Source organism: Pomacea canaliculata, linkage group LG7, assembly GCF_003073045.1.
Source record: "Pomacea canaliculata isolate SZHN2017 linkage group LG7, ASM307304v1, whole genome shotgun sequence".
Taxonomy (NCBI): Eukaryota; Metazoa; Mollusca; class Gastropoda; order Architaenioglossa; family Ampullariidae; genus Pomacea; species Pomacea canaliculata.
The window spans coordinates 221,341-247,966 of record NC_037596.1 but is presented as its reverse complement, the minus strand read 5'-3'; the positions used below and the strand labels follow the sequence as shown (position 1 = coordinate 247,966).

The 26,626-nt window shown below is 38.5% G+C and overlaps 2 protein-coding genes across 3 annotated transcripts; both read left to right on the top strand.

Annotated features, from left to right (window-relative positions):
• LOC112567804 (deleted in malignant brain tumors 1 protein-like) lies at nucleotides 1-23,146 on the top strand. Of its 2 annotated transcripts, XM_025244651.1 has the most exons (12): nucleotides 1-149; nucleotides 3,877-4,024; nucleotides 4,726-4,898; nucleotides 7,690-7,837; nucleotides 9,211-9,380; nucleotides 11,668-11,815; nucleotides 13,581-13,753; nucleotides 16,357-16,504; nucleotides 19,195-19,364; nucleotides 20,479-20,620; nucleotides 20,954-21,126; nucleotides 22,308-23,146. In XM_025244651.1, the coding sequence occupies exons 1-12, from the start codon at nucleotides 92-94 to the stop codon at nucleotides 22,613-22,615; spliced, it is 1,959 nt and encodes a 652-aa protein (XP_025100436.1). In that variant the 5' UTR covers nucleotides 1-91; the 3' UTR covers nucleotides 22,616-23,146. The 2 variants fall into 2 exon arrangements, with proteins under 2 accessions (XP_025100436.1, XP_025100437.1); XM_025244652.1 differs by lacking the exons at nucleotides 3,877-4,024; nucleotides 4,726-4,898.
• Nucleotides 23,147-24,918: 1,772 nt separating this feature from the next.
• LOC112568400 (tigger transposable element-derived protein 1-like) lies at nucleotides 24,919-26,413 on the top strand. The gene is made up of 2 exons (XM_025245701.1): nucleotides 24,919-24,964; nucleotides 25,764-26,413. Exons 1-2 carry the CDS (start codon nucleotides 24,919-24,921, stop codon nucleotides 26,411-26,413), a joined length of 696 nt encoding a protein of 231 aa, XP_025101486.1.
• The last annotated feature ends 213 nt before the right edge of the window (nucleotides 26,414-26,626 follow it).

The following is a 26,626-nucleotide window of genomic DNA, read 5'->3' as shown; positions in this document are numbered from 1 at the left end:
TGTATGTCTACGCTGCGGTCGACGTCCAGTGTCTTGTCAGTCACAGACACACCATCATTGTAAGTCTTCATCACCAGAGTCAACGAGCATCATGAGGTACAGGGTGGTCACTACTTACCTCATGTACCTGCTGTTTGTGCCAAGCCTGGGTGAGTAGTCATCATACTACTTTATTAACTTGTCACGGATATGAAACTCTCTACTGGTGTACATCTCAGCTACAAAACTCCTCTAGTCGTCTAATAATCGTCTCCTTACTCTTCCCGTCACAAAAACAACAACATATGGCCACAGGACTATGAGTTATTGTGCAGCAAAACAATAGAGCTGTCTGCCTTTCGATATCCGCCACCTACCCACTATTCTGTAGACATTACTCCTAACAATATTGCTAAACCTTGTTCACACCCATAATTTGCGATATCTTGTTTCTTTCAGCTTTTGTTCTTGTTATTCGGTTCCTCTGTGTTTTCTGTAATTGTTTTTATTAACATTAGTTATGTTGTTTACTTTTTATAATTCATGTGCCATCTGTGTTCATTTCCTTTGATTACATTTATGTTTAGTTCTTGTTCTTAGGCCGAAGAGCACGCTCCTAAGGAGTGGCAATATGAGCTTTAAAAATTGTACATTTATCAATATCATTATTATTATCATTATCATTATCGGTATGATTTATATTATAGAAGCTTCAATGACAGGTTAAAACCATACACAAAGATTGTTTCCTGAAATATTGGTGATGTGGATTTATTTTATCGAGGACTCTATTCCCCGCTCATAGCCTCATGGAAGTCCACGAGGTTTGCTAAAATAAATGCCTATCATTACCAGTGTAGCTTTGATAACCTAAAGTAGTGATTGTGGCCATTTTGTATGCATTTATGTTTGATTAGGTTTATATCTCGATGTTACAATTATACTTCTATTGCAGGACACTACAAAAATATCTCGTCTTTAAAACACTAATTTGAGAAAAAAACATGTTTGTGACTTGAAAAAGGTAAAAGTCATGGATTGTCATGTAAACATCTTACGTGAGACATAAGTTTACAAATTATGGGTAGTCTAGATTTCTTGATGACAATAAAAGACCACCGCGGGGTAGTGGGCGATGAGGCTGAACGAGCCAAGCGTGACAAGCTGCCGAGTGGAGGTGGTAATGACCTCTGTGACCCATGGGCCGTCTTTAGGGTGGGCGATGGTCGGTCAGGGTTGGGAGGAGCACATCGACAGACGAGGCAGCTGACAGGGCCCCTCTCTTTGCTATTGTCGACAAAAATCAGCAGGTCCTGTACAGGACGACCAGTCTAGTCTTTGACCTTTGTAAGCCAGTTTTTCCTCTGGCCACCGCGGCATCAGCTACCCTGTCTTGAGGGAAAGTCTTCGACAGCGTGTCGTGTCGGGTCACATGACCAAAGAAGACCAGCTTAGGTCGCTTTTGTGTTGAAGTTTAGTTTCCTGGTGTCCTGTGAGTGTGGCAATCTTTTTTCGTACAAAGTAATTGTTTCTATGTTTTTTGCATGAGATCAGGAGCAGTCTCGTCGTGTACCTGTTCGCCAATGACTGAAGTCTCTTTTCCGTTTCGGCGTGCAGTGTCCATGTGTCACATCTGTACAGCAAAATTATCCCTACCAGGGATTTGTACAGCTTGTACTTTGTAGGAAACCTTATCTCATGGCTATGCTCAATTCTGTCTAGCTTAATTATAAGTGTTGTAGCTTGTTTACCATCCTGATTAGATATCTGGGTTGGAGCTGCTGTCCTTGAAGAGGGTTTCTCCCAAGTACTTGAAGCTGCTTATTTATTTGAGCTGTACCGCGTTCCTATACAGTGGAACCTTGGTTAACGAACTTAATCCGTTCTGGAGAATTGTTTGTTATCCGAAACAATTTTTTCCATAAGAAATAAAGGAAATAGATTTAATTGGTTCCCAGCCCCTGTTGACTCGCTAATATTTGAAAGTTACAGTTATATAGGTATTTGTTTTAATGAGAACAGTTCTAATGCAATATAAATGGAGTTAAATAAACATAAAAACATTAACGAAAGCATTTAAACATCAGAAAACTTGCCGTTTTGTGTTTGAAATGTTTGTTAGTCTGTTGCTTAGGTCTTGTAATTCTTTGTTAGAGCCTGCTAACAGATCACTGACTTGTGCAAAAAGTGGACTGATGCAGATCGGTCTTCCATTTATTGAGATGAAAGTATGATGATATTTAAGAGTTTCGAGCACGATGTTCTCCAAATCAGATATTAAGCAGCATCAGCGATAAAGGACATACTTGAAGTACGCTTCTTGTGGTGCGAAAGTAAGTTCCTATTTGGTTGTTTAGCAGCAATGTACTCGATGAGATATTATTCAGCGTTTTAATGACTAGAACGAGGCTGTCTTTGATGCTGAATTCATACATGACTTGGCGTAGCCCCACGTGCTAGTCTCTCAAATGCTTATTTAAAGTCATTGAAGTTTTGATAGAGGTCCACCTTGAGACGCTTTCCTATGAGAATGTGACATCTGAAGATTTGCTTAACTGTGCTCTTAGGTAGTCTAAAGCCATATTGCCTGCTATAGCCCTATAGCCTGTTATAGTCATGTAGCTTTTTTTTCTGCGGTGCTCATGCCATTCCGTATGACCCTTAGCAAGTCGTTGAAAAAGTAGCTGATAATTATTATGGCTCTGTAGTTCTTGGTTTATTTTCTATTTCGTTTTTCAAGTAGAGGTATAATTAGTAATTACATCTATTCTTGTACTATTTATACTTAATTTCCACTAACACCCTTCAAAACAAGTAGACTAGAAACAGTTAACCTACAGAGCTACTAGTCGTTTTGCAAGGGGTCAAAAGATCTCTACGAAGTCTGATGGAAAGAAAGCCAACAAACGTTTATAATGAGTCAGCTAAGCTTCTGAAGCCAGACGGGAAAAAAACTAAAAAGGTTTGCATTGTTCTTGTCTGGAAAAGCAAGAAATTGTCTCCCACATAAAAGCAGGAAACAGCAAACAGTGCCAGAATTACAGAACCATCAGCCTTATCAGCCACCAAAGCAAAGTCATGCTAAATGTAACACAAACACTATCAGTACTACCAGAGATGAGCTGCTAGCAGAATAACGAAGTTTACCTTTGCACCACAGTAGGTGCACGTAAACAACGCCCCTTATCACTGGTGATTAAAGGTCTAGACGACAATCACACTTTTATTTCCATTTGTTGAAAGCTGATTTTCAGCCTACGCTCTGCAGACGACAAAATCTGTTAGCAGGCACTAACAAACAACTGTAAGGTCGCACCAACAAACTGACAAATAGTTAATATATATGAATAAGAGTTAGGCAGAATTGTAGTAATGGGTATGCTATGTTTGGTTTGGCAATGGTTTGGTTTGATAAGATTGAATATCACAAGCAAGTTGTAATAATCTGTCTCTTCTTTAAGAATCGAAGCATTGGACAGCTATTACATAGGGAAGCCTCTCCGGATCTCATACCGAGAACATAGAACATAGAACCAGCTACTTTATACGACGGACGACTGTCACTATCGTAGGACACCAGGAACCTCCACTTTGAACAGTCAAGAAACAGTATAAGCTGGTCTTCTTTCTTCATGTGACCTGGCAGAATTCCTGCTGAAAATCTCTTAAAGCATCTTGGAAACCGTAAACGCCTCGATGGCCACAGAAATAGTTTACAAACGTCAAGACTGAGCTCGTCTTGTAAACCACCCGCTACAATATAGACAATAAGGTGTAACCATGTAATCTGCTGATTCTATCCATGTGCTCCCCTTTTCGACAGCTTTTGGCCAATAGAAGGCCGACTGTTAATTGATAGTTAATTTATTAATTAACATATTTTATTTTCTATTTTAGCTCAAGAGTTAAGAGCTCGTGTGGTCGGTGGCACAGCAGACGCAGGACGTCTGGAAATCTTTTACAATGGAGCTTGGAACACAGTGTGTGATGACGGTTTTGGACAGAAAGAAGCTTTGGTAGCCTGCAGAATGTTAGGATTCAACAGGTAGGTCTAGTCTTACAAAAAAAATCACACAATTTAATTAACAGTTATTTTTGTATCTTTTACAAGTTTGTTTTAATGGCTCATTAAACATGAAACGAAAAAGCTTAGCCTGATAATCTACAGTGTGTTAAGTTTAAAAGTATTTAAGGCTCACTATTGCCTTTGAAAAAAACAGTCTTTTTCAACCAGTGGGAGTTTGTGCCTCGTTTCTAAGTAACACAAAATTTCAGGAAGTCAAGGTTTGCAAATTAGAAAGAGACTTCGACGCAGACTCTTTAAAAAAGTTAAAAGCTTTCACACAAAAAGTTTTTAAAGCGTCCTCAACGAATAAAATAACAAAGATGTCGCATGTGACCAGTGGAAACAGATACAGACAAGCTACATGTGCGGAGCAAAAACTCTGCCATGTATGCTGAGGTTGTAGAGAAGTAGACGAAATAGAAATGAAGGCCGCGATAGAATTGAGAAAGAAAACAGACATTGTTGAACAAGAGGAGAAAAGTCGAAAGCAGCAGCTACAACATCAGAAACAGCAAGGGTCACATGAAATAAACTGAGGATTGCTCTGTGACTAATGCCCCATGTGTGTCCGCGCGCAAAATTGTATACATGTGTTTACAACCTTTAGTCTGTATTCAGTGTAAAAAAATGTTTATTTTTAATCTTAATATCGTCTGCTATTTGTTTCTGAATTCTCACAGGACAACAGCAGTAGCTGTGGGGTCAGGCAAGTACGGATCAGGCTCTGGTCCTATTCTGTTCAGTGACCTGCAGTGTGTGGGGCACGAAACCAGCCTGGCGCAGTGTCAACACCCGGGGCTCTACAGACACTACTGTGACCACTCAGAGGATGTCAGCGTCATGTGCAACTTTAGTAAGCAGATCAGAAATATTTGCAGCCATTTCGGCATTTAATTTATCTTGTTAAAAATGTCAGTACTGTGTTGCTTAGATTTGTTCTATTAGCTTTCAATTACTGTTCTTTGATTAATACGACTAAAAAAGTACGTTAGAGCGTGTTTAAGACAAGGAACATTTAATCCATTATCCATTATCCTTTATCTTTCATCATCATCATCATCATCATCATTATTATTATTGTTATCATTATCATCATCATTATACTGTTTAAGAACAAAATTATATCAGAAAGTCATTAGTATGTTTATAAATTCAAAATTCTAATTCAAACAGTCATATATTTCCCTTACTGAATCTAAATAATAGCTTGCTGTTTTTACTTTTACTTTACGAACTAGTTGTTTCTTTAAGACTATTAACAGTTTGGACATGCCATTACCTTACTATTCGACTATTGGTGGTGGTATTGGTTTCTGTAATATCTATTGTTTTCATGGTAGAGTTGTTAGCCCTACCACAACCTAATTAACCTCTAGGTGAGGTGTCCACCTTAGTCTCTCTTAAAACATGCCTGGTTGGATGACAGGGACCCTATTCTTACAGTGCTCGCTAGGCAAGCCTACCCTACCTCACAGGGGTCATCTTCAAATTACCCGAGAAAGGAGATCTTGGAGACTGCAATAATTGCAGAGGCATAACACTTCTTTCCCTCACCAGCAAGGTTTTCAGCAAGATTGTTTTGTCAAAACTGACGACAACTCTTGAGAAAGACCTCCGACCACAAGAAGCAGGATTTCGTCCTGGGCGATCCTGCTCCGAGGACATCTTCTTTCTGCAACAGATTTTGGAGCAGAGCAACAATTGGAACACACCGCTGTACATCAATTTCATCGACCTGGAGAAGGCTTTTGACAGCATTCACCGAGAGTCCTTATGGAAGATCATAAGGCATTACGGAGTCCCTGCAAAACTTGTTCAGGTCATTGCAATGTTGTACAGCGATTTCAAATCCCAGGTTGTCTGTGACCGGAGAATGAAGACTTCCACCGACAGTGTAAAGAGAGGGACCAGATGGACCATGATTATGACAGCAACAACAACGCTGGAAGACTTGGACTTTGCTGATGACATTGCCCTAATGTCCTTACGCCATCAAAAAAAAAAACGCCAGAAAAAAACCAATGCCTTCTCAGAATCAGCTGGAAACCTTGGCTTGAAGGTCAGCACACACACACACAAAAACTAACAGTATGAGAGTGAACGCCAGAGTCCAAGACAATATCAAACTAAATGGAGAAGAGATTGAGGAAGTTGACAGTTTTTCCTACCTTGGATCGAAAATGTCAAACACCGGGAATACGGAGGTGGAGATTCGAGCCCGACTGGCGAAAGCCAGCCAGGCCTTCGCCTCACTCAGGAGCACATGGGAGGCAAAAAACATCAGCCAGAAGATCAAGCTGAGAATCTTCCAGTCAACTGTGATCAGCACCCTCCTTTACGTATCAGAATCATGGAAGATGACCTAAACCATCAGTAACAAGCTTGACGTCTTCCAAAACAGATGCCTCAGGCGCATACTTAACATCTTTTGGCCAAATACCATCACCAACGAAGAACTGCACCAAAGAACTGAAACCGAGTCCATCACCACGCAGGTTCAACGAAGGCGTTGGCGATGGATTGGACATGTGCTCCGCCAGCAGACAGCAGACCTCTCCACAGTCGCCCTATGATGGACTCCAGACGGCCGATGAAAACGAGGCCGCCCAAAGGAAACTTGGAGAAGAACAGTGGAAAGGGAGATGAAAGGAAAGGGCTGGACATGGGGTCACCTAGAGCGGGTTTCAGCCGATCGACATCGGTGGCGGACTCTGGTTGAGTATGTCACTGCAGACTCTATCCATGGACTCCCCCTTCCGACAGTTGCTGGCCAATGGACGACTGACTGTCTGACTGACCGACAAAAGAAACTGCACACTGCCGTCTACGATCTTGTCTTCTCAGACAAAACATCTGTGTGTATCCTTATCAGCAAAATACATTACGATTTTCAGAGCTATAAATTAGTATAACATGTTACTATTGCTTTTGTGGCCAAATGATCCCTTTATTGTCAGAAGTCTTTACCTGCACGACCTGTAAACAAGTAGTACTTACACGATCTTTCTCTCCCACTGATGAGAATTAAATAGTTATTTCTTTTTGCATGGTACCGATAGTTTCTATTCTATGAGGTTTTTTCCATCCTTACTTCGCTGCAGATATTTAAATTAAGGTTATGTTTTTTTCTGGAACATTGAGATTTCTTATTCTTTCTTTTTCGACTTTATATTTCATACAGTGGTATTCGTTTATTTTTCTTTCCTCGACTTTCATTCCTCTTCATTTTTTCACAAAAAGTAATGAGTAGATAAATACTTATAGTTTCATAGCATGCTTCTTAGTGCGGGTAGCTTCAAATAGGTAATGAGCTGTTTTACAGTAATAAATACTAAATCCAACTTAATAATGAGTTTTTGAGTTATCCGTGACAACGACAATGTTCATGATGCTCGTTGTCACGAAAAGACAAGTGCAAAGCTGTATCAAGTAGACATGTTTTTTATACCTTTGATAACAATAAAACATCTGTACACACAGGAGGAGAGCACAATGTTACTAGACCAGCTTACGAAAAGAGAAAGAGATATGTAACCATCTGATAATCATACAACATAACACTTTTTCAAAGCGTTCTCACTCTTTATTTACGACAAAGATATAGTTAATTTATTAATGTAACATATTTGTATTTTCAATTTTAGCTCAAGAGTTCACAGCTCGTGTGGTCAATGGCACAGCGGAGGCGGGACGTCTGGAAATCTTTCACGATGGAACTTGGAACACAGTATGTGATGACAGTTTTGGACAGGAAGAAGCTTTGGTAGCCTGCAGAATGTTAGGATTAAACAGGTATGTGTAGTATAACGTAATTAACTCAATTTAAATAACAGTGATTTTTGCTTCATTTACACGTTTAATCAAATGGCTCATCATCAAACATGAAATAAAAAAAACTCAGCCTGATAATTTAGAGCGTGTTAGGTGTAAAAGTATTTAAGGTTCACTATTGCATGTAATGGGAACAGACTTTTTCAATCAGTGGCAGTTCGTGCCTCGTTTATAAGTAAAACAAACCATTTACACAGTCTTTTTTGTCGGTTCTGAACATTTTCACGACAATTGCGATACTTTGGTTGTAAATGGAAGTCAAATTTGCTTCTGCTTTTCTGGACAATCAAATTTTTGAAGATCACTCTTTGGGACACGTGAAATGGCTCTTAGTTGGGGTTCGTCTGCATTCTTGTTACTAATGGACATACTGTTATATAGGTGAAGTGTTTTATGGTTCACTGAAACATCGGGTGAGGTTTAACAATCATGAAAGAAGAGAAGAAGTCTTAATTCGCTGTATTACCTAGATAGTTTACAGTGTAAATTATTCTCGACGATTTGACAGAGGAAAGAAAAGACTGTGTTACAGAGAATGGCTTTGTAATGTTTCTAATATTTGTCGTGAACAGCAGTTAGATGGTTAGTAAAATGCATCACACTTACCTGCAAGTTAAAGGTTTTGTATGTACTTACCCAGCAAAGTTCAGGTTAATGTCCGGGTATGTTTAACTGCATGTCTTGAAGTCCTGTACTTCATTTCTGAAAGTATGCAGTCATTTTCCAAACTCTATGTTCTAATGTAATAAATATTGTTTTGATTTATTGCCTACTTATCGCATAATTCATGTCGCTGACGTGGAAGATCAAGATTTACAAAAATTAAGGTAGTGAAGACTTGCAAGTTAAAGAAACTGCGACGCTAAGTCTTAAAAAAAAAGTAAAAGGCTTTCACACAAAAAGTTTTCAAAATGTCCCCAGTAAATAAGATAACGAAGTTGTGTATTGAATAACCAGTAGAAACAAATCGAGAATAGCTGATATATATGAAGGATGCTACAGACGCGGTGCTAAAACCACATCCAACCTGCCAATCTAGAAGAACAGTATGGGGAGGTTGGAGAGATATAGACGAAAGGAAGTGCAGACCGCGATGGAATTGAGAATGAAAACTATGTTTAACAAGAGGAGAAAAGTCTAAGGCTGCAACTACACCAACATTGCCAGCAGCATTCACATGATATAAACTGAGAGTTGCTCTATGGCAAGTGCTCCGTGTGTGTCCGCGCGAGCTTGTATATATGTTTATACAAACTGTAGTCTGTATTCCGTGTAAACAGTATGTATATTTTCAATGTTTATATCTTCTCCTGTTCGTTTCTGATGTCGGACAGCACAACAGCAGCAGCCGTGGGGACAGCCAAGTACGGAGCAGGCTCTGGTCCTATTCTGTTCAGTGGCCTGCAGTGTGTGGGGAACGAAACCAGCCTGGCGCAGTGTCAATACTCGGGGCTGTACAGACACAACTGTGAACACAGGCAGGATGTCGGCGTCGCGTGCATTAGTAAGCAGACCAGTGATATTTACAGCTACTCCATCATTTGATTTAACTTGTTGAGTATGGTGTTGCTAAGAACTGCTCTATTAGCTTACAAGAACTGTTCTTTGATAAAAAAGTTTACAAATCAAGTTCGTTCCAGGGAGTTTAAGACAAATAACATATTATTATTATCATTATGATTGTCACATTATTATTGTCGTCATTATTGTCGTCAGTATTATCATCATTATCTTCGTCATTATCATTATAAGTATATTTACCATTATTATTATTTTATTTTTATTATCATTAGTAGTAATAACAATATTAGTATTATTATTATTCTGTGGAACAACATACAAAAAGTATATTAGAAAAAGTATATTAAGTTATTGTTATGTTTCTACATAATTATAACATTCTGATGTTTTTTGATGATAACAAATAATAGTTTGCTGGTTTCACTTTTACGCTACGGACTATTTCTTTTTCTTTAGACTATTAACGGTTTGGACATGCCATTACATTACTTTTCGACTGTTGTTGGTGGTAATGACCTTGGGATCTTAACTTTCTCGTGTAAGACTTATTACTTCCCCTTTGTAAGAACCAACAAAAGTCGATCATCGTATTCGGACTGCCCTTCCCATTGTTATTATATTCAATGACTAATGTCTTGATAGAAGCGTTTTGCTTGTTCATTACTGACATCACTTTTGTTAGGGGACAACCAATCTAGATGTGATTGAAGAAATTAAATTTTCAGTAAATTTAGAGCTCCTACCTTTCGTACTCAGCATTTTTGCCATTAAATCCTTTTAATTATCAGATTTTTTTTTTTATTCAAGAACCTTGGTGACTAATGCTCTGAAAAAAAAATCCATGCTCCCAGCTTTGAGTTACCTTCATTTTAAAACAAGTTATCTTTAGGAAATTTTTGATTGTTGACCTATAAAATCTCTTTTCTTTTTATTGCATTGACTAATTTAAAACATTCTGAAATAGATGTTGCAAACGTGTTTCAAAGTCTTCACAAAATTCTTTATCAGACGCATCTTAATGTAAAGAGGAGGTCAGTATAGATTGCTGAGATTTTCAAGAGAAATGTGTTTGTCATTGACCTTTATTGGCATTCATCTTTTACTGGGCGCTGATACCTTGAATAATTTATTCCAGTAACACGGGTATCCTTAGGAAGCACAGATAGTTGGTGAACTAGTTGTCACATCGAAAAACCACAGATACTTTAACAATTTAGCTATTACACTTTATGGCAAATAAAGTTGTTTACATCGCTGTGGTTTTCATCCACGTCGCTGTATGTAAAGTTGCGGCGCTGCGGTCGACGTCCAGTGTCTTGTCAGTCACAGACACACCATCATTGTAAGTCTTCATCACCAGAGTCAACGAGCATTATGAGGTACAGGGTCGTCACTACCTGATGTACCTGTTGTTGGTACCAAACCTGATGAAAGTATTCATTATTTTCCAATATCACTTGTCACGAATATAAAACTCTACACGCTTCGTTGACTGATGTGGTGATACAGACTGAGCGTTTGAAAGCCTAGCATTGATGAGCATGTTAAATTGTCATGTGGGGCAAACTTTACAGTCTCCTGCTCTGAGGCCACTATGTTTTTCGCTGACATGAAAAGTTGCAAGTTACATTGAGCTGCGCTTATAATGCACGTGCAAATTGTCTTCAAAATTAAAAAGGCATGCGAGCATTCTGAGAGTCTGTTAATTACTATTAGACACTTGTCGCGGCATCTGATGAGGCTGTTTGTTAACGAATACATAACCATTAATATACCGATAGGACATTGTGGGATTAGGAAAGGTCAGTCATGAAACAACGACGACCCACGCCACAATGTAGCACAATGTGTAACAACATGCAGCACAAGCTCTGAAGAAAAATCCACAGCAGAAACGAACGACGCAATAAACATCACAGATGAGTAGAGAAACCAAACATCGATGCAGATCCACAGAGGAGACAAAACGACAGAGAGCTGGTCCCCTCCAGTCCGTTAGGCGAAGGGACATCACTCTCATTTATATATATATAAAACTATACTAGTAATAAACAATAAGCTAGTAAGGTAGGAATTATACTAGTACTAAACAGTCAGCCACTTGATAACATAGTTTACTATTACCCATGCTCGCATAAACGCAGTGAATTAAATGTTCGCCACTGCGTGAAATCAGAAACTCTTATTTCAATTCAAATCTCCTCTTTATAATAATAAATACCATAGCTGAATGTATTAATTCACTGTGTTATTAACTCATTCAATTTCAGCTCAGCAGATGTCAGCTCGTGTAGTTGGTGGCACAGCAGACGCAGGACGTCTAGAGATATTGTACGATGGAACTTGGGGCACAGTGTGTAACGATGGATTTGGACTGGAAGAGGCCTTGGTAGCCTGCAGGATGCTGGGATTTAACAGGTAGGTCGTGCTACCGATTACGATTTTAAAGCTATTGTCTCATTTCTCTCCAAAGAACGTTTGTTTAATAAGAGAAGTATCCTTTTGATGAATTTGCGACTAAATGAGAGTACAATTTTTTTAAAGATAATTTATGCCTTCGAGAAAAATATCCTTGCTCAAGAAGCAGTAAGTTGTTTTTTTATTTCTTTGAAAAGTAACGGTGACAGTAGAACGTGACTAGACTGTAGACCAGGGGGTAGAAGAGAAGTGCACTTAAAGAAGTCTCCAGGTCTAGCTCGATATCATCTATATAACAACATGTTATGGCAACACACTATTGTTTATCTCTTTAATGACAGCTGCTAAGAAAACTTTCTAAACCTACAGCGACCTGCATTAGTTAGTGTTCTAGTTTTAACTTTAGTGCGATTGCTTCTATAAGTGTAATCTTTCATTTAGGATTCCACCGCAGCTTAATGCCAACTAGACGCACTCAATCAAGTTTGTTTTTAATTTAGGGGAAACAATTCCGAGGTTAAATGATTAATATTATATTTATATCTTGACTCCGTTTTTAAATTTCATACCTTTTTGTATCTGTTACACAGCATAGCAAAACTAAATGGCTGCGTAATTAACTCGGTGCATGCAACAAAGTGGACACATTTATTATGATCAATAAATTTTTTATTAAAAATCATTTATGATGGGTGGCTGTTCCTTTGGTTCCTACACCGCTGTTACATTACTATAGCCATTGGCTTCGAATTACAAAGGAGAGATTCCTCCGTAGTGTAGTAGATTTCTTAACAGGGTTTTTACATGTGATGTACTCCAAATGTAGTTTGTAAATGGACACGAGCGGTGTCAGAGCCAGAAAAAAAGGGTTAATAAGTGTGGCAGGCCTTGCAATTACAATAAGTTTGGTGAACGGGACGCATGGAATCAGTATTAACTCATGCAACCTAGGCAAAAAGGGGTTAAAGGAAGATTGCAAAACACTCTCCTGGATAAAACCTGTAATTCGTGTGTTACTTTTAATTACAGGCATTTTTGGTGCTTAAATTACGTATGTAACCTTCAGTCAGAAAATGTTAATTATTGCTTAAGAATTAAGGTCTCACTAAACCATTTACACAAGACTTCATAATACACTCTCAACAAATTTCTGATTTTTTCTGAATCAATTTTTTTGCAAATACCAATGCAAATCACTTCACCAAATAAGAACAACCATGCAGCACGACCCACCCAATCGAATTAAGCTTATAAACTGTCAATTCTTTTGGACACAGGGTTGTCCTTATTTAGTCAAATTAAGTTGCAGGCTCTGCTCCTGCTGGTGACATTTTGTCGGTCCCTTTGAGTTTAAAACTTTGGAACTTTACTTCCCTTGGAACCTGAAAACTTTGGTGTTCCACAAGCTATCCAAAGAGTTATAGAAGACACAGATGGATATTATTTGTTGGCATAGTTGCATCGCATGTCTGTCACTTTTAATCAGTATCGTGTGTTCTAAAAACAAGCATTGTACCACTGTAGTCCTATATTTTTTATTTTATGCACTACTGTTTTAGCTGACTAGTATGTTTTGAACATTTTTTTCTTTAAATAAACAAACTGGGCTTCCATGAAGATCAGCTCCTTCGTGAATTGCCTGTTTGCATGTGCGGGCATGAGTGTGTGTGTGCATGTTATTTACACACGTTAATTTTTATTAGGGTTTTAAAGTCTGTGTAATTTCAATGTTTATTGTCTTGTTCTTGTTTCTGATGTCGGACAGCACAACAGCAGTAGCCATAGGGTCAGCCAAGTACGGATCAGGCTCTGGTCCTATTCTGTTCAGTCACCTGCGGTGTGTGGGGGACGAAACCAGCCTGGCGCAGTGTGAACACTCGGGGCTCTACAGGCTCTACTGTGAACACTGGCAGGATGTCGGCGTCATGTGCAATATCAGTATGTAGACCAGTAAAACTTAAACGTTTATAGTTACTACAGTATTTTGTTGTTGTTGTTGTTGTTAAAAATTAAATCACTGTGTTGTTAATAATTGTTTTATTACTTTCTAATTATTGTTTGTACGAATAAGTTTAGAAATCAAGTGAGTTCTACGGTGTGTAATACGCGTTGTTTTACTATTATTATTATTATTCAAAGAAAAAAACAGTCAATAAAAGGTAAGCAAAGCAGATTCACGTTTCTGTTTTAGTTTCATCTAAAGAAGAGAATTTAAATATGACACAAAAGGTTGTTATATCTTACTTTTACAAAATTTGGTAAAGGAGAATGTTGTTAACAGTATACAATACAATAATATATAGTCTCTATTGCTGTTCACGACAGAAATATAGTTTTTTCTTCGTTAGAAGCACCAACAATTAATAAACTTTACACAGTCACCCTTATCCCGCACAAATTTTCATTTTGTTTTAATTACTCAGCAAATTGTTAGAGAAACATTATAATTATTTAAACGTTACACATAACATCAATTAATACACTTATTATTACTGCCTACATGAAGGGCATCCTGATAAAAGATTGAAATACACTTTACTGTATATATAGGTTGTCTTCAATCTAGAGACTAACCTTTCCCATCCCCCCGCCTGAGGCTGGACTGTAATTTACGGGGATGGTTTATAAGGATTTGTCTCGGTCCATGCTTCGCACTGATTTTCAGGGTTGAATCGCCGTATTGGTGGGCCATACAGCTGTAGGAATCGTATCCACAACATGAGCCACTCAGTGAGTGCTGCCATCTGCGCCTTGAATTCCTCAAGCGCACTGTTGTCCAGTTTTGACCACAATGATGGCGGCGTGGTGCGCTCATCTCTCCCATTGATTTGTCATGGTTCCCAGTCACTTAATCCTCAGACACTTCATCCCCGACACTTAATCCCCGACAATTAATTAACCCCCTAGACTTTTAATCCCAATTTAGTATAAGCGCATGCAAAGGAGATGTCGACGTGATATCGACGGTGTGTTAGACCGAGTGACAGAAATCATACCACCTACCAAATCAACGGAACCTTGCCCCAAGTTTCCAATACTGTGATTTTCCATTTACGAATTTCTGGTAGTATCTACTCTAGACGATTTTTCTCAAATTATCCTTGTTTCATTACAGAAATGTAGTCTGCATACTCTTTACGCTATTCTAAGCAGTTTTATTTTGCCTTTAGAATCCCTTTAAGGTGCATCGACGTCGGCACAACCACCTGTAGTGGTTGACATCGGCCGGATGACAAGACCTCTTGTATGGTGCGATTGTTCCCGTGACCTCCCACTTACTTTTCTACAGTGCTTCGCAAGGCGTCCTTGCTTTTTACACAGTTAGCAAAATCCGGACCGTTCCCACTCGTGTTTGTTAGGGATTCCCGGATCTTCTTTATCCTCCTCACTCATTGAGTCTGATGCTGCATACCACTCTTCTTAACTGCCTTGTAGTATGGGTGGTGTCACTGGTGTCTCTCTGCTACCGGTGCTCGTTGTTGACTTCCTCTAGGCTTTTGACTCCTTGCCTGTCGAGGTGTCTTTTCGTGCCCGGTGGGTTGTTGCCAAGGACTGCAATGTAAAAACCATGTACATGTATTGGAAAATGAATGAGAATGAGAAAGGTGACAAAGAGTATTTGATGGACACGGTTAAACCTTAGAACTTTAGGCGGTAACAAGATTGAAAAAGTAATCAGGCCCGACATCCATGACCAACGCAGTCCTTACTGCTCGAGTGGTCTTTCTAGTCGTTGCTTGCTTTACACAACTAACTACCCTGTACTCTTACTAAGCCATTACGCGATTGACAGTTGCAGTACACTCACATAATAAACACTTCTGTCGCGTGTAGCAACGAATCCAGTCGCTCTCCAGTGCAGAACAAACGACACGCACACGCCAGAACGCTACAAATACAAGTTTAATAAAAACAAAAAAAAAAAACCAAACAAAGATGAAATAAAAGGAATACGGGAGGAAACACAAAAGAAAGCAAGGGGTTGGGGACACCTACACCTACCAAGCACTACTCCCTCCCTTCTACATTCGTTCCCTGAAATATCACTCGAATGTTCTCAAACAGATGCCTCACAGCTAAACGTCGCTTCGTTCTATCAACGGATTCTCACACAGTCACACAGATAATCGTCATTCAAATATTCCCAAACAGAAGCCTCACAGATGGATGTTACATAAACGTACTCACAGTTCAAGAGGTTCACAGTTCTTGCAACGGAATTTTTCTTCCCGCCAAACCTTTGTCCATGGTGGCCGCTCCCTTTCTCTATCCTTTTTTTTCCTTCCCCCCCCCCCGCCGAAATACGTCACAAAACAAAATTTCGTCAGACTTTAGTGACGCAGCAGCCACCTCCTCCCCTCTAGGACTAAAACTCGGGCTGAGCCAGCATGCGACACGCGACAACTTCCACACCCTTCATTCAAACAAAACTAGGAGTAGAATAACATTTGCACGTTACGTGTTATGCAGTCAATCGCAAAGACAACACAAAAAAAAAAAAAACACGATTTAACAAGATAACCACGTCTGTGTTGTGACAGCCACACCAATGACAGCCCGGTTGTATGGCGGCACGTCTAATGCAGGACGTCTAGAAATATCGGTCAACGGAGAATGGACTACAGTGTGTGAGGAAGGATTTGGACAGAACGAAGTAGAGGTGGCCTGCAGGATGCTGGGACTCAACAGGTCAGTTAACCATTGTTTTAACACCGCACCATCCAACAGCAAGATGTCAAGTGTATTATTCTAGTATTTAGAAAACATCACGTGTGTCTCTTAGCCTTCATAAATTTTAAAAAAATGGTAATACTGTATCTAATGTGTCTTTCTATTTTAACTTTTGATTGGTTTTGCGTACGATGCTGCTGGTTTTTTTTATAGTTATAATAGGAATGTATTTATTATGTTACTTTTACCTTAGTGACATGATTTTCTTAAAGGAACAGGCATAAAAATTACGTGATACATTTTGTTATTGTTGTTCTTTAAGCCTTAAAAAACGTTTTCAATCAGGCCCAATGCATGTTTTATCATCTCATTAGATTTAAAGTAAAATATAAAATGATGATATCAAACTATTTAAATACGTTTTACAATAAATTATACATTTGGTATTTGTATAGAAGTAGACGACAGATTTAAAGTTAAGAAAATAAACTGTGAGAAAATCATAGAGACTGAGTTTCGAATTTCACAATAACCACTTACACTCTGAAAAACGGATTTGAGGCGATAAGTGAAAGCTGTTTTTCGCTACTTTTATGCAAAGAAGAAAAAAAATCAATGCACAAGAAAAATACCAATTGGCCGTTACAAGATGGATTTTTAGCGACAGCTGATAGAAGCAAGGGAAGCTGCAATCTGTGTAAAAACAGTTTACACTCATGATGTTGTATTGAATGTTTTCAACTGTGAAAAGGCTAGGTACTTTCTGTGTGTGTGTGTGTGTGCGCGCGCTCTAACATATGTACAACGTCTACTACAAGTACAATATATCTGATCTCAGGAGGTTTATTTTGTTTTCAATGCCCTCCTTTTAATTTTGAAAAAAAAACTGGACCAAGTACTTCTTTCAAGATCTTTGGTTGGGTACATGAAAAAACAACATCGAAACCCTCTATTATTGTGTAGCATTCTCTTTATTAACCATATGCTTCGAATCGTTCAGCAATTTGTCTGTCTAACCAAGGGGTGGGCAATTAATTTCCCCAAGGGGCCGTATGAAAAACTGGGATGGTTCTAGATGGCCGGACTAATATAGTTAACTCAGTTTTACCAAATACTGTATATATAGTATATATACAGGCGGGCGGGCCAGCGGGCGGGCCGGTCAGAGACAAGAGGCAATGTAATGGCTATGGATTTAAAACGTGGTGCTTCTATTTGTTTATTTGTCTATTATTCTTTGTTAGTTCTTTCTTTATGATACGCGATGTTTTTGACAAAACATACTTTTCTACAGTCTAAATAACTTCACAGTTATAGTAAATGTGTTCTAGGCTTGTTTCCAGCAAAACATCCTATATTATAATTTTAAAGGAAAACAGAATGGAAGACGACGGCTGTATTTCAGCGGTCTTGATGTGGTGATAAGGTCTTTACACTAAATGACTTAATTAATGGCGTACAGTGTGATCTCGGCATTTAAAGTTGTTCGCGTGTGACTATTTTGGTCCTCGACCAATCATTGTATTAAATTTCTATGGGGGTTTTCAACCACTACCATAGATATCTGCATGGGGCACCACAATTACCCATGATACTCAAACACGAAACAAAGAGGAGGGCGTCACTTTGTTTGTCGATTTTAAAGATCAACCTGAATGGTTTGCTTTTTGCAGTTATCGGTAGATATAGGCGAAATAAACCTAACCTGTAATTTAAGTTTCCAAAACCTATCCGTCTATTAATCATTCGCTAGCAAACTACTCAATTTGCACGTGCGATCAACAAGCGCCGTAACAGTTTACTACGTCACGCTAGGAGTGTAATACGTCACTTTGGTCACCATTCACAACATTGCCTGCAATCAACATCAATAATAGACAGAGAGAGAAACAGGATTATTCGTTCGCTGACAGTCTCTATTTCTCCTGGTTCTGAACAACTGAAAAACTGTTACATTAGCACGAGAAATGCAGACTTTCAACCCACAGACCTGTTGCTGGGGTTGGTGTTGACGGCTGACAATGTTGTGAATGATGTACTAACGCTACGTAATACACTGTTAGTGTTAAGTAGAACACTATTAGTGTGACGTAGTGCACTGTTAGTGTGACGTAGTGCACTGTTAGTGTCACATAGTACACTGTTAGCGGCGCTCGCTGATCGCTGGTGCAAAAAGTAGCCGATAATTAATTAAGGGATGACCTGGACACTGTCGCTGATATCTACCGGTATCTAGAAAAAAAAAACCCCAACTATAACCGTTTAAATTGATTTTCCGACAAAGTAGTCTTGTCCTGGTGATACTTACACAATACCCTGAATTTCACTGACCCTTTGTACACAAACTTTAGCACCTAAGTCCTAAGAGAACTTGTTAGTGCTAACAGTACATGAAAGAGGTCAATATTAATAACATAAAGATAGAATTTATATCTAAGTATTAGAGTGATTCATTAATTGTTGTTTATTTATTTACGGGTTCTTGCTAATGGCAAAAGGAACAAATGACAATGAAAGTGTGTATGAGTGGCATGCATGTGTCTGAATTAGAATGACATGGCTGACTACCTAGAACTGACAACAATCAAACACTAAAGGACCATTAAAACAGCTGATACAGCAAGGACAGTAGGTCCGTAGTGCACCTTAACCCTTCAGGTGGTAAGGTTGTAAATAAATGTGTCTGTGTACTATCTGTCTGTTAACAGCACTGGGCAAGCAGCTGTGAAGTATCTCCTATTAAACGATGGATTACGATTTCAATTTGGGTACATGGGGTGTCAAGGAATGGAAACAAATCTTCAACAATGCTATCTAGGACAACTTAACAAAAGCAGCTGCCTGGATGTCGGTATCATTTCTGACTTCGAAAACTTTAGTAAGTAAAAAAAATGTTTTTTTTTTCAAGGAGTTTAATGTCTTCATTAGGGTATCTTTTCTTTTAAGTAATGCATATATTTACAGTAAACAGAGCTAAAATACATACGATTTACCTTGTAATGAATGCGGATGACTAAGTCCTAAACATGCGAATACCCAGATAATATAACAGACTTTTAAACAAATGGTAAAGGGGAAAGGGTATAAAAGGAGGGGAATCTTTTAGAGGGAAAAAGGGAAAAAATTCTTTTTCACTTTGAAGCTGATGTAATTTATTTCATGAAGTTAATTAAGTTCATGAAGCATGAGCCTTTGGCAGTTTGTAAGGAACACTTTGTGGTTCTAGTTAACCTTAAGGGTGGTAAAATATGACTGAAAAGATGAACTTCAAGATACAAATAAATTGCAAGAGATGGTTACAACACTAGTATTGTTAATAATGAACAGCCCTTTATATTTATTAATGTTTCTCACAACCTATTAATGTAAGGGTGATTTTTGTACTCGATCTTAAGAACTTTAAAACATTTTTTTTCTTAAAAGACTGCCCAGGGATCAAGCAAATGTAAAATATTTCTTTGATTCTTTTCTACGTCAAGTAGGTCTGCCAATGCTCCAGCTGCACACATAAAAAGTGAATATAGATGTCATCATTTAGGACAATTATTCAGCGCTTACTAAAAGAAATGCCTCGAAATATTAGTTTTTAAGAAGAGAATTACATTCTCATAACACAACCTTTTGTTACAATCTGTCACAGAAATTCATTTGCACGATAATTGCAAATGTTATATTATATAAGTCCGCCGATTGCACATGCATAAAGACTAATATTCTTTATTTAGGAAGAAAAATGTCTTAATATACTAAAACTAAAACTAATTACATTCTAAGAAAACTAATGTAAACATAAGAGTGAAAACATTGCTTTAAACTGAATTAAATTATGTTTTAAAATCTTGTGATATGATCGTGTGCCTAATATTAAAATATGTCCTTTACGAGAAGTGATGGGGAAAAAAACTGAAAATATTCAAACGCTTGTTGTTTGAATTTGTGACCTGTAAACAACTACGCAGCAGTCAGCATGCCCTTTCACCTCATTGTTACAGGTCTGCGACTGACAGGACCTCGCCGTACAGACAGTAACATGGGGCGTGTAGAAGTGGAGATTGGAAGTAAACAATTTAGTACAGTGTGTGTAAACAACGAGAAAACTGCCGCAGTCATCTGCAGACAACTCAAATTAACCCCGTGAGATAGTTTATCTTTCTTTCGTCAAAAATAAACAATGGGAAGAAAATTTTAGACACAAAGATTAAACTGCTGATTTAGTTTTTTCTTAAAAAAAAATTTTCAATGAAGGGAGGCAGTTATAAAATTGCAGAGAGTTGAGTATGAAACAGTATAACAGCTACTTCATGGTATTATCTCTATACAGGAGACATTAACTTGTGTAATTGCGATGTGAAATGTAAGATATCCAATACTTATCAATGAAATATCCGATTTATTTATAATTATGTTCCTTAGAAAGGAAGACCACTAGAAAAATTAATCAAACACTGTTTGACATTTTTCAAACAGAGATAGAGCTGCACTGATAGACGGTTGGTTTTTTGGACAAGACAGTCGCCCTTTACTTCAAGCTACATTTGTTTGTGAGGGAACAGAGAGCAGCCTGGATGACTGTGTGCGAAATAACATTGCGAAGAAATGTTATTCCAATGATGTTGGCATCTCTTGCAGCAAAAGTTTTTGTGAGATTTTCTTATTTCTGTTTTGTGTAAACATCTTTGGCACTTTTGTTTCTCATCTTTATGGTAAAGAACATTATTATAATATTTTATTAATTCCTTGTCTCATAAGTATATCAGACCTTCCAACCTACACATTTTTTGTGCTTAGTTTAAACATAAAACACACTTTTAATAAATACTTATTTTAACACCAGTTACTGCTATCTTTAGCGGTGTGTACATTATAGTGCACTTGTCTTTATAGCAGAAAGTTGCTGACTTGAGCTTCGTTGCAAGCAGAGACTGCAGAACTCATTGTGTAACAAGTTTGATTCGTATAACAAAGAATTATTGTTGTACTCTTCTGTCCATATGTCATGCCCTATAAGTCCTGTATTTTCGCGTGCGTGCGTGCATGTGTCAGTGTGAAAGACAGAGGGGTGTAATACGTGTAAGATTTTGAATAAAAGTGTTTTTAAGTTTTCAAGAACAATCTTTTCTTTGATACATTCATTCGCTTAGTAAAATGTTGATAATATATATCAATAGGTTCCATGACCATTTTTTGCAGACAATCGTCTTTTAATAGTTTCTCGGGACGAAAGGTACCCGTTTATAGAAGGAGCAAACAAAGCTCTAATGTGCGTGACACCACGAAAGTATCAACGGGTATCTGAGTACACATGGGGAGACACAGCTGGTGGTCGTCCTAATCGCGAGTTTCTGATGTTTGACAATCTGACTAAAGAGTACAATGGACGGCAAGTGTCCTGCTACACCAGCTATCGTGTGAAGGATTTTAGTTCTGATGATACGATGTACAGTGACGTTCATGTGCTAAAGGTTTACTGTTAGTAATTATTACTATGGCAGTCTCTACTTGTAATTAACTTTTAAAAAGAATGACATCATGCAAGCAATTAAAAGTATTTTAAGTAACTAAAATAATTCAACATCTTGTTATAAAAGTCTTAATACTTCAATAAAACTGCATTACTTTAAAAAAATAATTAAGATAAATTTTAGTATTTTTATGATCTTAACTTAACTCCAGAAAACACAAGAACAAAATAGTTCTTTGTCAGAATAAACCATACTGTAAAAACCGTTAAAATCGTGTGAAAAACTCATACTTGGTTTTTTAACGATTCACAATTCAGATAAAGCGTGAACAACGACTTAAAATCTTTTGCAATTTCCAGATAAGCCGTTGATTACAATAACATGGACTAACAACACCGGGGAACAACAGTCCTTGTCAAGTCTTTCTGAGTTAAACCCTGGACACAACGTGACCCTGTGGTGTAAAGCTGACAGCAACCCTCTCCCCGCGTCCATCACGTGGTCAGGAAGAGTGAACAGCACGACTGGGGAGTTACGGATCCTAGCGGCAGACCACGTGACACACAGCGGTGTGTACACCTGTACCGTCGTCACTGGCACCGTTGATGATGACGACAGACTTCCGCTGACCTCATCTTACGAGCTCACCCTCAGTGTTGAAGGTTGAAATTTACTTTCATTGTTTTTCTAATAATAAACGCAAATATTTTGTTGCATTGTTCTTAGTCGTACTTTACAATTTTTTCCTTAATCCACATTCATGACACTATTTAAAGGGACCATGACACATTGACACAACACGTGTTACATGATTTGCGTGCTACTACCAGCAGTACGAGTTGCTGCTTGTTATTATTTCTCGAGTCACGTGCCCGATGTTATTGTACACCTGCTGCGACACACCAACAAAAGGGCGAGTAACAGGTAAGCGATTTAAACATAGCTTTCAAGACATCTGGTATAACGGACATTTTTGTCCAAGATGTTTTCTGACCGCTTTACCATCGAGTGTTGTGTGTGTGTGTGTGTTTTTTTTTATACATATGTTGACCTCTCTCGATTTGAATGCGTATCGTAGTCAGTAATAAGTATTCATAATTCCTTATATTAATTGCAATGATAAGACATAAATCTATTGTACTAGAAAAAAGAATTATTTAAACAGCATTTAGTTTGCGTCTATTTGATAGTGTTGTTTATTTGTGTGTGTGTGAGAGAGAGAGAGAGAAAATGAGAGATAGAGATCAAGATTTTAATTCTTTTAATTCTACCAATTTCTTTTAATTTACTTTTGCAGGTGTTTCGGATTTATGTTTCGTACTTCCTAAGCCCATTTGAGTTCGTATATTCTGTATCTTGTAATTTTCTTACTGTTTTATCAAACTTAGTGCTCTTTAAAGATGCAGTTGGAAAAGGGTCAAAGGTCGCTGACGTCATTCCAACTTTTTTGGTCCAGTCGTTGCTAGGCAACATTTCTTTGCCTTCCTGTCCATCGAACAAAGACCATGGGCACAAATATTAGGATCAGTAACTTTTGATAAATCTGACCAAACATAATTCACTCCTTGTATGAATCTTCGAGCAGGAGCTTTCGTGGCCAGTGACCGGCCCACATCATCGCATCTGGACGAGAAGACAGAGGGGTGGGGGTACGTCTTTAGAGCGGCAAGCAAGGTCAGAGGCCGGGCTGCCGTCTGTGGACACCTTCAACGGACTTCTAAACTGTCACCCTGCAGTGCATGCGGGTGATGTATTGTATATACGGTGACTGAGATTAGCCTGTGCACAGGGCAGCTGATTTGTCTTATTTTTAATTTATCTATTTTTTGTTTGTTGGATTGTTCGCGCTGATCTATATTTGTTCATGTGAGAGTGTGGAGTGTTTGATTTTTGATTCCTATCAGTATTATTTTTGTGGCTAATAAATTAGTTTTGTTTGTTACGTGAATTTTGTCTTTGTCATTTCTGTGTATGGTCTGCGCTCAGTTGAAGTTCGGCTGGCTTCGTCGCGGTCACGCGACAGTCAAGGGAAGACAATGTGTATATGTCAGAGGCAGTTAAGAGAGTGTAACTGATAAAAAAACAAACCTGTAGCAGTGCTGTTATCAGCTAACAGGATGAGTATTTGGAATAACAAGTAACTTTTTTTTCCTAAAGCTAGCATTAGTCTTTTAATTTTTTTAGGTTTTTCATCTGTAAACTATGGCTTTTTTAAAAATAAAACAGAAGGAAAGAAATTCTCAAAGTAAAAAATGCTATTGGTTAAATAGAGTGCAATGTGCACTACTGTGCAGTCTATGACATTATAATACATATTCATCGTGATCAAATGCAACAAAATTATGTTAATCAAATAGAATTGTCCTTAATTACAACAACATTCTTATTTGTTTCCACTATTTCTTGCGCTCTTCTACTTTTATACTTTCCTTTCACAAGGCTAACATAAAAGGCTGTATTTTTTATTATTTTGTCTCATGTGTCGTCATCTCTAAGGTATTAGCAATATTCAATGTTCTTGCCAGACTCTTTTCTCGCCAGTTTTCTTTTGGTCAGCAGGAGATGGAAGAGGTGCTTTGGACTCAACAGTGTGACAGGACTAAACATCCACTGGTGTGCTGCCTTCATTTCTCTGAAAATTGATAAAATGAAATAAATTAGACTTTTAGAAATGAGTATTATAGTAAACATCAAAATGGAACATTCGAATTTGTTGTTTGTGTTTTGATTACCTTTTCTGTTTCTGTGTGTGCGTGTGTGTGTGTGCGAGTGTTGTTGTCTGTTGTACTTTCTTTGGTGGAGTAGAAAGTTAGACATGAGATTGAAAAACAACAGAAGGAGAAAAAATAGTTAAAAGCCTAGTGTCGTTATCATGAGTGACATTACTTCATATCTTGTCACAAAATATTCGCTGGATGTCAACAATAATCAAGATACCGCTCCCTTTCCAATAGACAATAATAACATGAAATGGAAGCAAATGGAAATTTGGGCAACAAAATATTGTCATTTACAGGTAGTCCTCGGGTTACGACGGTCTCGACTTACGTCGTTTCGTGGTTACGACACTCATTCCCACTTACGAGGTTAGGGTCGTAAGTCAAACTGTACGTGCGCCTTATTCCACGTGCGGCGGAAGTCATAGAGTCCAGTACTGTACTGTACACTGTATCCGGTTACACGAAGAAAACGAGTCTCCTGCACGCCATAACACCCTTCATTATGGCTCCCAAACGAAAGTTAGACTCATCTGATAACAGTGCATCAAAGAAAAGGAAGGCCATCACCATGGAGGTGAAAGTGGATATCATAAGGCAATCTGAGAAGGGGGAAACAGCAACAGAAATTGGCAGGTCATTAGGACTAAGTCGTTCGACTGTCGCTACGATTATCAAGGATAAAGATCGCATCCTTGAACATGTGAAAGGATCTGCTTCTATGAAAGCGACAGTGATAACAAAGCGTACGTAGTGGGCTTATTATTATTGAGATGGAAAGATTATTGGCGCTTTGGTTGGAAGACCAAAATCAACGCCGTATCCCTGTGAGTTTTATGGTTATTCAGGAGAAGGCTAGGCGACTGTTTGAGGCGTTGAAAAGAAAAAAGTGGGAAGGAAGGGAAAGTGAAGAATTTGTGGCGAGTAGGGGTTGGTTTATGAGGTTTAAGGATCGTGCCAATTTCCATAACATTAAAGTGCAAGGTGAAGCTGCTAGTGCTGATGAGAAAGCAGCAACTGAGTTTCCTAATGCATTGGCTAAGATAATTGAGGAGGGTGGTTACTGTGCTCAACAAGTGTTCAACGTGGATGAGACAGGCTTGTTTTGGAAACTTCTGCCTAACCGTACGTACATCGCCAAGGAGGAGAAGTCAGCACCAGGTCATAAAGTTGGCAAGGAGAGACTGACTTTGCTTTTTGGGGGCACTGCTGCTGGTGAATACAAACTGAAGCCCATGCTGGTGTATCAGGCTGAGAATCCAAGGGCACTCAAGGGTATTTCAAAGGGTCAACTACCAGTTATCTGGAAGTCTTGTAGGAAGGCATGGGTGACACTTGCAGTGTTTGATGACTGGTTCACCAACCATTTTGTGCCAGACGTGAAGCGGTATTGTACCTCTAAGGATATCCCCTTTAAGGTGTTGCTAATTCTGGACAATGCCCCTGGACACCCTGCCCATCTGGATGACTTTAACCCTAATGTCAAGGTGGTTTACCTTCCACCTAATACCACTGCCCTAATACAGCCTATGGACCAAGGAGTCATTGCTACATTCAAGGCCTACTACCTCCGAAGGGTCATTGGTAATGCTTTAGCAGCAACTGAAAAGAATAAGGACTTGACTCTAAAGGACTTTTGGAAAACATACAACATCCTTGATGCTGTGAATAACATTGGTGATTCCTGGGATGAGGTTAAGCAGACCAGTATGAATGGTGTGTGGAAAAACTGTGTCCTCAGTTTGTGAATGATGTCAAAGAGGTCCAAGAGACAGTGACTAGCGTCATAAAGAACGTTGTTGATATGAGTAAGACAATGAATTTGGAGGTGGAGGAGGATGATGTCACAGAGCTACTGGCATCTCATGGAGAGGAGTTATCTGCTGAGGACCTTATTCAACTGGAGAATCAGATGATAGAGGAAGAGGAAGACATACCAACCCCAGAACCTAAGAGATTTA

Coding starts and splice junctions, on each gene's coding strand:
- LOC112568400 (XM_025245701.1), top strand. CDS start 24,919: ATGGAAGCAAATGGAAATTTGGGCAACAAAATATTGTCATTTACAG. Junction 24,965..25,763: donor CAAAATATTGTCATTTACAG/GTAGTCCTCGGG, acceptor TGGATGAGACAG/GCTTGTTTTGGAAACTTCTG.
- LOC112567804 (XM_025244651.1), top strand. CDS start 92: ATGAGGTACAGGGTGGTCACTACTTACCTCATGTACCTGCTGTTTGTG. Junction 150..3,876: donor GCTGTTTGTGCCAAGCCTGG/GTGAGTAGTCAT, acceptor TTTCTATTTTAG/CTCAAGAGTTAAGAGCTCGT. Junction 13,754..16,356: donor CGGCGTCATGTGCAATATCA/GTATGTAGACCA, acceptor GTGTTGTGACAG/CCACACCAATGACAGCCCGG.